This window comes from Hoplias malabaricus, chromosome 17 (assembly GCF_029633855.1).
Source record: "Hoplias malabaricus isolate fHopMal1 chromosome 17, fHopMal1.hap1, whole genome shotgun sequence".
Lineage (NCBI taxonomy): Eukaryota > Metazoa > Chordata > Actinopteri > Characiformes > Erythrinidae > Hoplias > Hoplias malabaricus.
In genome coordinates this window covers 24,140,833-24,153,972 of record NC_089816.1, presented here as the reverse complement: position 1 = coordinate 24,153,972, position 13,140 = coordinate 24,140,833, and the positions used below count along the sequence as shown (strand labels likewise).

The 13,140-nt window shown below is 41.0% G+C and overlaps 1 protein-coding gene across 4 annotated transcripts in view; it reads right to left on the bottom strand.

The window, feature by feature from the left end:
- gria2b (glutamate receptor, ionotropic, AMPA 2b) overlaps positions 1-7,175 on the bottom strand; it is a 43,624-nt gene extending 36,449 nt beyond the window's left edge. For all 4 annotated transcript variants that reach the window (XM_066648438.1, XM_066648439.1, XM_066648440.1 and 1 more), the window contains exons 1-2: positions 6,805-7,175; positions 6,519-6,659 (exon numbers count right to left, since the gene is read on the bottom strand). In XM_066648438.1, coding sequence (XP_066504535.1) covers positions 6,519-6,659; positions 6,805-6,889 — 226 coding nt within the window. In that variant the 5' untranslated portion in view covers positions 6,890-7,175. The remainder of the gene's footprint in view (positions 1-6,518; positions 6,660-6,804) is intronic.
- Between the last annotated feature and the right edge of the window lie 5,965 nt (positions 7,176-13,140).

Genomic DNA, 13,140 nt, shown 5'->3' with positions numbered 1-13,140 from the left:
TAGCTATTGATACCCTAGATGTCTGAGAGTGCAATAGATGAGAGATTGTCCACAAACTTTTCAAACAGAGACTCATCCCAGGAGACTGTCGAGCAGTGTCTTAATACAGACATGTTAGAGGTCATGGCGCAGTATTATAAACACAACAGCTCCAGCTAAACACTCCATTCATCATCATCATCGAGTTTGGTTACCATGGCAACAAGACCTCACACAGACAGTGGTGGAATATGTGTTTGTGGTACTGAAGATGGCTTGATTCTCACGAACGATTACATAAAAAAGGCACGACTTCCGGCACTGAACCTACCAAGGAATTATCAGCAATGAGCCACTCTTCAAATGAATGGAAATGACTTATATTTTGGAAATGAATTATAATTTTGAGATGAATTTTTGAACGAGTTGAACATCAACTCATACATGCGTTAACCATTTACACCTGAACATTTTCTTATCAATATTAGAAAGCCGGACTCTGCACTGACGATGTTCTTGATTAAGCATTAATTACTGTATGTTTCTCTGGATGAATTACAGTACAGTGGGCTTTTATCTACAGATTTTCATAAAGACATGAGAAAAAAGAAGAAAGATAATGACATAACAGTCACTGAGCTGGAGAACAACGTGTGGGTGTCAGTGCCACACTCTGAATGACAGCACAGAAATCACTTCTAAGGAACTGAATTTCTAACACCCAATTATAGCCACAAGCTCTGACTGTTCAGTTGGAGAAGAAAAAATAATTTGCATTATGTAAATGAGTTTCTGACAAGCAGACATATCTCCATGGTGATCGTGGAAGGGAATGATTTCATACCCTGGCAGGACAAATCAGATTCCACCCACCCACACACACAAATCACAGATACACACACATACACACACACAGATTAGAACAAACTAAAGTGTGTGTGTGTGTACCTGGAATATATTACTGTTTACAGTAATATACTTGTGTTTTTTGGGGGATACGACGATTGTTCTAAGAGAGGGAAGCAAGCATTATTTTCCATCTCTTTCCCAGATGTTCTCCTTCCACAAAAAAGGCAAAAAAAAACTCACATATTTCTGCCATGGTAATTTGTTAACATACTGCAGTAACATGCAACAGACTCTCGGAGGTCACAACAGCCTTATGCCAGTTTGTCTAAAAGCCGAATCCACATTTCCCCGTATCCACAAAGCAACTCCAGACAGCTTTCCCAGAGTTTCCCACTTTGAAAAAAAGAGGATGTGAAAAGACATAGTGTGGATTAACGGGTCATATTCGAAAAGATATTCAGTTTTCAAATGTAACAGTAACAGTAATAAATATGGACTGTTTAGTTCTAAAAGAGCACACAAATATTATAAGTGGACTTTGACTTTTCAAAAGTGAAATCAGAACCTAAACCTGTTCTAAGCCCTCAGGAACCAAAAGGAACCGAACACATTTGCTGTAGATGCTTCAGCGCTATTTTGTCAGATAATTCTTTCTTGCTAGGCAACTATGAAGAGAGCATGAGCTTCACAGCAGACAAAGCGGGTTAATAGTCTGCCTTAGTGTGAGCCGAGCTCATCGCTATGGTAACGGCAGAACGGTCTGGAAATCTTGCAGCTTCCTGTGAGTTAAAGCATCTCTCTGACCAGCGAGAGTGTCTGAGGCATGGTTAGTCCAGCCAGGAGCGCTTGGCCGAATGCCAGGGAGAGATATCGCTCACTCAGTCACACACTGACTGTGCGGGATTTCATGAAATTGCATTATTGAAAGCTGAGGATTTGATTGCATTCAATTAAGAGCATGAGGTCAGACACAAGTGTTGTTTTGGATCAGAAATCCCACTCTAGATGTATCCCACAGGTACTGGTTGGTGCACATTCATTCCAGAGCTCAAAGCCAGAGGCCTGGACTCTCTCTCTCTCTCTGACAGATATCAGATCAGCTGTGTTAGGTAGAGGATGGTTGATTACACGCTATAAAAACTACTAACTAGCCACCGCTGGCCGTGATTGGGCCGTGAATGCAGTTCTGGACATTAGAGCAGCTGTATGGCAGCTCAGGAAAAGGTCAGCCTTAAAAGCTTGTATTGAAAGAAACACGATTACAGCCCCCTAGCTTCCTCTCTGAGGAGGTGCGGGTGAGCAGAAATCGAATGGTCAGATAATTTATGCAAGGCTTTTTCGGCTGTCCAGCCAGGGCCTGGAGGAACAGGGGGATTTTAATAGATGGGGGTCATCCCTGAGTCCAGCGAGGGGGAAATTAAAGTAGGCTGCAGTGTGCTGAAATGCCAGCACTCGCACTTGCACATTATACACACGCACTCGCCAAAAGAGCCTCGCACTCACACCCCCAACAACAGCACATTCATTCAGACGCTTCATTATGTTTTACTTTTTCATTCTCTCTTTCTTCTGAACAGTAAATCTTTCATTGAGAATCTTGCCTTCTATTCCACTCTCACTATCTGTGGTTGTAGGGGGGAGGGGGATAGGGGGAGGGGATCAGAGAGACTGTGTCAGTGTGAGGATCCAGCTGCTTCAGTCAGAAAAGACCAGCAGGTTCCTTTAATTGGAACAGTGATGAATCCCCATTTCAGCAGGAGATTACCACCCGGAAACACCTTCACTTCCACACCACTACCATAATACACACATCATCTTCACTTACACAGCCACCCTAACATACGCCATCATCCTCATTTCCACCCTGACACACATCACTCCCACATACACACTTTACTTACAATCTACCACCATAATATACACCATCATCTTCCCTTACACACCATCACCCACACTTACAGAACCAGAACACACCCTTAATTACAGATCACTACTCCCACATACACACCACTACCTCACTAAACACCCAGAAAACAACACCATACTCACAATTATCCTCGCTTACATAACACCATCCTAATTTACACCACCATCTTAATATACGCCACAACCCTCAGACTACCACGGTTACATAACACACACACTGCTAGCCTCACATACAGACCAGCATCCACGTTTAAACACACACCATCAAGCTCACTTAGACACCCAGGCAGATGTGTTTCCACACGCCCAACGTTGCTTTCTGTTTGTCTGAATGTAAATCATTTACATTATTCTAAATGTAGAGTAATCCATATATTTCATTATATTTTTCTGAAACTGAAAACTGAATATGTATCATATTTGTGGTTATTAATATGTCAAGATAATTCTTTAGTGTTTATAGTAAAGCAGAATATTTATACGGTGTGCACAAATCTATATAGCAGCTTAACACTGACATAACTCTGCTGGAGCTTTACATGCTCTAACGTTAAGGTGGAAGGGGAAGAAGAAATAGAACAAATACTTATTAAATGTTTGAAAGGATGGTTTTAACCACTGTTGATAACCATGGTCTATTCCTGGTTGGCCAGACTGATCCAGGCATAAAGGGAATTCCCTCTGAATACATGCAAATGAAAGCCCTGTGGTCCCAACGAAGCAAAGCAAATACACTGACTCAACACTCACACACAGACAGAGAGAACTGGTCATGCTTCGATTAATGTGGACAAATGTTTTGATATGTGAGCTGTTCAGTCTGTGATTGACCATTACATATGCATCTTAGACAGGGCAAATGCTCTGAATACAACGTCCAACACAGATCTGTGGACAACTGACCATTATCCTTCCAACTCTATTCAAACCCAGGCTAAAATTAGATGAGTACGCCATCATGCTTTCATATAAGGCTTTCATTTTCACATATGGAACCAGGACATGGGTCCATGGAGAGAAGTGGAGGAGGGTAACATCCAGCATTAAATCCTGCATGAGACCGCTCATCTGTTCATATGAAGCAATTCAGGCAACCTCTAAAAGCTCAGAGAAATCCCTTCTGAAGAGGCTGGTGACAAAGAACAGGATGTTAAGCCCAGAATACACTCAATGCCAAAGCCAAAAATATATAGAATAAAATGATATATGTGTCGCTGCAACAGGATTCCTAGTTGTTTTTGCCTCTTCATTATAAAATCCATAGAACAGCACTCAGCGGGGTCTTGTCCAGAGGAAGACACCTGTCATATCTCAGTAATGAGACTGTTCTGAGTCTAACCTTTAAACAAACAACACCGAGAAAATACAGGCTCTGGATCTGCAGGCTATGTACCACCAGTCTCATAGTCTCTGTTACAGTGTGGTTTATATATATACTGTTTTGTACCATAAATTCTGTCTGTGCAAATGTCAGAGACCGCAGTTCACTTTAAATTTCAGATTTCAGGCAAAACATCTATCCACTACCATTCCTTTTCCATTCCCCACTTCCATAAGGTCGAATAATAATGAAAAAATATGGTACGTTTAACAGCTATATTAACAGTCCTTAAAGCTTTAATGATATTTCAGAGATTAACAAAACCCAGTCTTGCCCAAGATCTAAAAATACACCAATATCCCAATGTAAATACACAAATTAACACCATGGGTCTGAAAGGATGTGTCAGTAAAGCATTACTGAGAAAAGAAGCTGACATTAAAGAGATTCTGGTTTTATCAGCATTACTGAATGTGTTTGAACTGTGAGGATTTGAATCATGAGAAAGAGAAAATACAACCAACTTCTAAGACTGAACTTTGGAGGATGGAAGTTTTCCAGTTCTACAAGTTTTTATTTGGACTTTTGGATCATTTATTAATCCATTATTTAAGAACTGTACACACATCAATACTGTAGAATCCATAGGAGCACATCTAAGAAAACATTGTGATTTATGTGAAAGTGGAAAGTTTAGTTCGACACAACGCCCGCTCTCGATTATCGCCTTTCAAACTCTGACCCTTTATCACACACTGTGACTGGTCTAGATTTGCTGCTCAGTTGCAGGGAGCAGAGTGGAAAAGAGTGTGCGGCAACAGCTGCAAAAGCACAGTGCCATCTAGAGGTTTTAATATGACCTATTATATATATATATATATACATCACCTCTCATTTACAGGCCTCTGGGGGAATTCGCAATAAGGTCATGATGTGTGAGAACTGTGGTAGTGTAAAGAAAGTAGACTGTAACTGTGCAGTCAGGCACATACCACTGGCTTAATCTTCATTATAAACTCAATCAACTCAGTAAATAATTACGAACAATGTCCCTACTGACCGATTATTACTGATATGGAAAAAAAAAAAAAAAAAAAAAAAAATATATATATATATATATATATACAGTACACAAAACCCAACCCACAAAGTCCAGATCTTTGACAACAATCCCTGAGAATTAAAGAGCAAATAGCAAATGCACCACTTGAGCAACACTTTTCTTCTCCACGACAAGCTCCAGTTCAGCGTGAGCTCAAAGCACAGCCGGAGGCGAGCGAAGACTGCTTCACATATTGATCAGCTTCTAATCTTCATTACGTAAAAGGACCTGTTGACACGCTGTAAGAACGAGAGCAGGGAAGCTGGTGTGTTTGCTGGACAGTGCCTGGGGTCATTATAGCCACTTCCAGATTCATTTATATCCATACGAGCCATGAGATATAGGTGGGAGCAACTAAGGGCAATTCAGCGATCCTGATAAAGACTGGTTTAGTGGATTTTAAACAAACCCCATCTTCAGTTATCTCTGCGTATAGCTTTGTAAGAATAAAGCATGCTTTATTGTACAGGTTCTGACTTTGCTTTTCCTTTTATATAGCTGTATAGGATTATATAGGACTGCATTAGGAATGGCAGTATGATATGAAAACTTACATATATGTATAATTTCTCTCTCTCTCTCTCTCTCTGAATGAACTCGTTTGTTCCCCTTGAGCCCCATTATGGCGGGTAGGACCTGGAAATTACCTTTGGCCTTAAACTCAATCCCTGTGTATATTTTTCTACCTACCAACATATAGCCGCTCATAATCTGTGAAAATGTACTCTCTCTCTCTCTCTCTCTCTCTCTCTCTCTCTCTCTCTCTCACACACACACACACACACACACACACACACACACACACACACACACCAACTTCACCTCTTATGTTACATCCCCTTGAGCTTAAAATAAAACCACAAAAAGCCTGCAACACTCGCAGATCATAGCTTTTGATTTCTCTTGTGCACTGGCTCCAGAAAACTAGGATAAGGCAACAGTGGCAGGGTTTTAATGGATAAGCAATGTCATCTAGTGCAACACAATGTCGCTTTGGTACACCTTCCACATCAAAATACACCAGCCCAATACAGCCCTTGATGAGTGAACTGAACAGTGATAATGTTGAGGTGATATCTCCTTCATGACCAGTGACTAATGACCAATGCACACAGCAGCAACACTTGTTTCACAGTGAAGTTGGAATCTACTGGGATGCATTCCCTTTGGGAATCCACAGGAAGCATTTCAATATAATCCGGTGTAGTGCCATCAACACAGTGCATACTCATCTCAGTGCTGAGTACACAGCCTCCCACGCTTTCACACGTCACAAAACCCTTCCGTTTCTTTAGTGGATCATCGTTGTTCTGGGAAAATGAATGTTTGAAGCTCACTTACAGCAGTTAGTGACGGCGAAGCTGTTCGCCACTTCCAGATTGTCGATGTGCGGAGTGAGACGAAACTCAGCCGTGCCGAACTGAACCATGCCCACCCGGAAAGCACTGTACTCCTGATCCGCTCCTCTGGGAAATAGCCCCCCTGGGGAGCACACACACACACACATACACACATACGTACACACACGCACACACACACACACGCACACACAGAAAGAACGTCGTTCAGTTACTCGGAACGGAACCGTGGGTTCTGACTGCTTGTAGATCGCAGGAATCTTCGGTACCTATCTGAACACTGGGAGACCCCCCGAAGGCGAAAGCCCAGAGAAGCGTGTGGGAAAGCAGCGCGAGGCTCTTTATCTGTTGCATCTCCGTGTGTTCGCGCGCTCATCCACCCAGCAGGAGAACGGTCCTGATCGCGTGTTAAATCCGCAGCATGCTGGAGGCACCGCGAGCTTTGGGTTTGAGCTGGTGGGCTTCTCTTCTCTTCTCCGTTCTGTTCCTTTCTTCCTTTCTGTCTGTAGCCCCCCCCCGCACTCCCCAGTGCCCGAGGCTCGTGCCGGTGGAGGAAAGATGGAATGCAGATCTGCCGTCCTCCTCCTTCCTCTCTCTCTCTCTCTCTCTCTCTCTCTCTCTCTCTCTCTCTCTCTCTCTCTCTCTCTCACACTCTCTCCTCCACCTCCTCCTTCTCTTTCTCCTGCTGCCTCTCTCGACGCTGCCCTCCTATGAGCTGATACCTCCACCAGCCAAAAGGAGCGCGCGCACGCGGCTGCGCTCTGGAGACGCCAAGCCCCTCCCACAACCATCCGTTCTACAGCCCTTCATCCACAATCTCTCTGTAGAAGAGCCTTACACCTCCAACCACGTCTATAGATCATCGCTTACAGAGACTTAAGCACTTCTTCAGCAGGCTTTTGATTTTGAAGTCCAGCTGTTGTTCAACCATAGTGCTACACCCCCCCCCACCCTCATCTCTCCATCTTCCACTCACATCTCTTTATTCTAAATTATTCTACCTATATCCTTCCTTTCTCCAACCATATCCCTCTGTCCTCCACTTACATCTTTTTTCCTCCTCCATCTTCTAACCACTTCCTAATATTCCTCAATGCTTTGAAAAATCTTGCCAATACCAATGCATTTTTCCAGATTCCCTGAGTCCATTCGTTGAAGCCGGTTGCATTTTAACAAATCTTCTATATATTTTATTGAATGGATTTTCATTTTTTGATGCATAATGTAAATGGTGTGGTCAGTCCTGCTCAAACCACTTTTCAGCACCATGGACAGAGCTCTACTCCCATAAACTGAAATATCTGACATGCCTTAACAAAGGGTTGTGCTGGGTTATTCGATGTAGCTTTCCAATAGTGGCCAGAAAGTGTGTGTATACGATGTGGCAAGATGCATTTCTCATTTATGATGAACACAATTATTGTCAAAGGTGGGCAAACTGAAAGATAAAATTAATGCAGTCATTAATTTTCTGTTCCTGTATTGTCCTGTTCAGGGCTGAAGTGGATCTAAAGTACACGAGACAGAAGGCAGGAACACACCATGGATGGTGTACCAGTCCATCACAGGCACCATACACTCACACATTCACACCTTTTATCATGTGTTTTTGGACTGTGGACGAAACAGAGCCACTGGAAGAAACCCACGCAGACACTGCTAATATGTTTTATTCATAGGGATGATGTACACAACATTTAGGTTGAAATACTAGCTTTTTTTGATTTTCAATATAAATAATCTCTCTCGCTTATCCACCAAAGGATGTTTTTTTTTTGCAAATGCTGGATCTACTCTCCATTCTCCAGTGGTTAAGAAGCAAAGGTTTGCAAGAGTGGAGCAAAAGTTGAACTCCTGATAGAGCTCCAACACCAGAACAGCAGAGTTTTGCATGTCCTGCTTTAAACATCACATAATAATAATGCAAATAAAAAACAAAAACAACAGAAGGAGATGGTGGCACTGAGGTGAAGTTGTTTTGAGCCGCAGGACTACAATGTTCAGTTGCAAGAGTTTCTCTACAGTAATGACACCACTAGAGAAAGCTGGAGCACACTCTTCTGGAGCAGCTCTGATTAAGGAACATGGGCAAGGTCTGAAGCTGAAATCAGATCAAAGTGATCATTAATATCCAGCTCCAGTAGGGTACAGCGTCTCCTCAACATCAGAAGCGTAGGGTAGTCCTCTTGCAGCATGAAGAGCATTTTACCAAGAGACAAAAAGGCTTTTGGGTTCCTCTGTTAGTTCTGGCATCGTCCAGCTAATGGGCTCATGATGCCTGTGTGTGTGTGTGTGTGTGTGTGTGTGTGTGTGTGTGTGTCTGTATAAAATTGTGTATTGTGGATATGTTATTGTGGACCAGTGCATTAGAGTGCTTTTTAAGTGGAGATGACTCACTAAAAAGACAATCAGTTAAAGGTTATATTTTGCGGTCCATCCATGCTTTGGATGTGGTGTTTTTCATGAAGAAACAGAGATAACAAAATACACAGTATATGTCCTTAAATTAATCAGAAAGGTCTCCTAATGCAATCAAAATAAACCATCAATTCATTTTTCCATCCCTCTTCTGTGATAGCTTCATCCTGATCAGGGTTGTAGTTGATCCTGAAGCTACCCCGAATCATTGGGCACGAGGCAGGAACACTCCCTGGAGAGCATTACTGAGTCCTTCACACACTCACACATCGGGACACATTCACACAGCCATTAAAGCCATCTACCAACATGTGTTTTTGGACTGTGGGAATTAAGGATATTTTTTGTTGTTGTTTTTTGTAGCTTTTCTTATTTGCTTCAGTAACTTTACCCCTCTAAGATGTTGGAACATTGCTTGTGAAGTTGATTGCATTTGGGAATAAGGGCATTGGAGAGCGGTCAGGAGTTGACTTTGGATGATGTCATCCCAAAGATATTGAATGGAGAACCATCACTTTACACAACACAGCTCCATTGCTCCACAATCTAATGATGGTGAAGTTTAAGCCCCACTAACTGACATTTGGCATTGTGCAAGGTGACTATAGGCTCATTTGCCGCTGCTCCAGAGTGCACCATTTCAGTTCATGCTTTTCTACAGTGATGATCCAAGCTCTCTGCAATCTGCACACATTAAAGTAGCCAACATCCTGAAAGTGCATGATTTCTAATGCTGAACATGGAGATGCTTATTTCTGTTCTTACATTTCCCCACCTAATCCAGTACTCCTGTGTATAAGTGTTTGATTCAGATTAGAGAGGATTGGGAATGTGTTTTCTGTACTCTTTCTGCAGACACAGCACTTTTGTTTTATGAAAATACCCTTTATCCTCTGTTTTAGCTTTGCAATTAGAGTCACTGTAAGATAAGAAATGCAAAAAGCCCAAAGGACACTGAAGCACATGGTTTATTACAGAAGGGCGAAGCAAATTTAACGTAGTACTATATTCTGGCAGGTGTGAATATTAAAATCATGGTTCATGATAAACATTGAATGTTTTTTTCATGAATGCTGTGTTTTTGAGGTATTTTAGATAAAACTATGACCCAAATCTCGTTAAAGTACAGTATTAGAATACAGACATTATATTAAGCAGGTTAAGTTGACCCAAGCAGTCAGCCAATCAAAAGTCACAAAGGAACAAAGCGTGTGATATGGTTTCCCTCTAAACAAACTTGATTGGCCTTAATATGTTACAATGTAACAAACCTGCAGTGAGAACAGGGTTTTAAACTGTAGTGAGTGTCCCCAAAGAGCAGGTCCATATCGAAGGGGCTGTGTGAAATCCTGTCTGTGTGTTTATAAGTAACCTTAAAATCAGTTTTCACACCTGATAAGCCCAAAGCGCACATATTCCCACCCGGCTCAGGCGTGAAGTAGCAGCGGACACACATTCAGCAGCTCAGACAGCGTCTCGAATGGAGACCCCCTTCTCCATCACCTTTACTAACCCCAAGCCATCCACCTTCAGCCCTACGGGACAGAGGAGGCCCCCACTGCTGAGCTGACAGATCCCACACTGGTCAACCTCACTGCAGGTCAGACTGAATTAGACAGCCATGTGTGTGATATAGGTTACACCTGACTGATCCAAGCAGGGGATGACCAGCAGGGCGCCGACCAGCTGCTCAAAATATTGTGTGTATGTGTGTGTGTGTTGGACCTGTGTTTAATTTTGTACAGTTTGAAGACAAAAAAATGTGTTCCAGAGAAAAGCAACACAGAGTTCAAAAAGATTATTGTAATTACATACATACAGCCATTAAGTGCATTGTTGCTTAAAAATAGACCTGAATTATCTAAGAGTAAATAAAATATACAAAAGTAACACCCATTGGGAAACACTGGGTATTTCTACTTTACAAAGTAATACACAGATATTTCCTGGATGACCAAAATATCAAATAGAATTAAATTCAATCAGCAGCACCCCGATTTAACCCAATAAAGGTTTTTTTTTTATTATTCTTTTTTAAGGATTATGAGATTAATTTTAGTGTTTTTCTGAGCAAACTGAGACATGTTTGAGGGCAAAGGACCACACACAGGGCAAGTGACACACACAATCACCCACACGCTGAGACTGGCTGTCATTCAGAATAAGTACGAAATCTTTGAAAATGTTATTGAGGTTAGTCAAGATTCCTGCTGTTTTCTTCTACTGCTACTTTTTTAACATTCCGGACCAGCCAATATTTGGAATGCAACCAGTTTCTGGTTCTGAGGCTGTAATTTGGATGTGGGAAACAAACATATCTGTTTATTAGAAAAGTGAAATATATAGATTATTACATTTAGTTGTTGATATTTACACTGTAAAAAATTGCTGTAAATTCACAGCAAGTCTGCTACAGTATTTTATTGTAATAATCAATTACAGTAATATGCTGTACATTTGAAATACAGTAGTGTTCCTGTAAAAATACGATAAATGGCTGAGAGCTCTGCTGCCAGTATTTTACTGTAAAATTTACAAGAAATATTTTACAGTGTACATTCATTATAGTCTGTCCTGATCCCTCCTGACCTCTGGACAGTACTGTATTTAAAATCATGTACTCCTCTTGATTTCTGAGCTCAGTTGTTACTGTGAGCCATGCTGAGACAGCTTTTTATTTCTTTAAACAATAAAGTATTAATTCAGAGTCTCCTCTTTGATTTGATTGTTAAACACAAAAGCAGCAGCAGCAGCAGCAGCATGCTAATTACAGACAAAATGGCTGCGCAGGCGGACTTTAATATGGACCCCATTCTGTGGCAAACAGCACTTTGTCATCTACAGTCTGCAGGCAAATGAGCAGCACACTTGAGCAATACACAGGGTATAAACTGCAGTCGAGCTCTGATTACAGTCTACAGAAGGTTTTTAGGTCTATTAAACATTAAATGATTAAAAACACAGATGTGAAACGTAAGTCTTCTGCTTTAAATAAGCATTTAAAAGATAGTTTCGCAAGGCTATTTATAGCTGTTACAATTATTCATTCATTTATCTAATATGACCATGCATCTGGATCAGAATCTTGGTGGGTCAGAGCCTAACCGGGATTATTGGGTACAAGACGAGTACACAACCAGCGCACCAGTCCATCGCAGGGAGTCTATGTATTATAATAAATGTTAGCACTTTATCTGCAGGCTAATGTCAGCTTCCCTAGTATTGAGAAGCTAAGAGGCTAATGTAGCTAGCTAATAATTACAGCTATTACTTTAGCATGAAATCAGGCTGAATCTCAAATACACTTGTTTATATGTTTTTATTTTTTATTTTTTTACAACACTGTATGACATACTGTAATGCATAAAAACAGATCAAAGTATATTGCTATAGGCTACAATAGTAGTAGTGGCCATTTTGATTACTTTTACAGTCTCAGAAACTACACATGCATGTCTGTTTAACATTACTTACTCAACACTGTTTATGGTGTCTGTCATGATTAAGACGTGTTTTTAAGCATTTATGGCTCATTATTTTAGCTCCAGTACAGAACTATAGAAGCATACTTCAGCAAGACACGCATGTCTTGACGGACTGAGTCCACTTAAATAGAAGGAAACAAAGTGTACATTAGATTTCACCTCTTCCATTAAGAGTTACTTTAGGTGACCTCGCTCTAGAAGTTATACTGACTAAAATGTGTGATGTAATGCACCGGGCCCCTAGAGGGCTCTGGAGTGCAGCAGTACGTTCCCAATTTCAGACAGAAAGCAGTTTAAACTCAGTCGGAAATATAAAAGTGGCTATGTTTTACCTGTAAAGCTGACAAAGCTGACAAACACATAACTAATGTTTTTAAAGTCCTTTTAGGCTGAATACAGTGCCTGCTACAACTTCAAACATTCTGAACATATGCTGTGCCCCAATTTAATGCTAATTATTATTACTGAGTACAGGCATGTCATATAAAGTCTACATAAATATACAACAAAACCCATAATGCATGTAAAAGATTATTTTATTATTTTTAAGAATACACAGTAAATTCACCAGTGTTAAATTATCAGTGTTAGTGTAATAATTTAACACTCTCAGTGTTGATTTATCACTGGACTACTTGCTGTGTATTGTTTTCTCTCACAATGCAATCCAGTGTCACTTCATTATTTTGTAGTTTGTGGAAT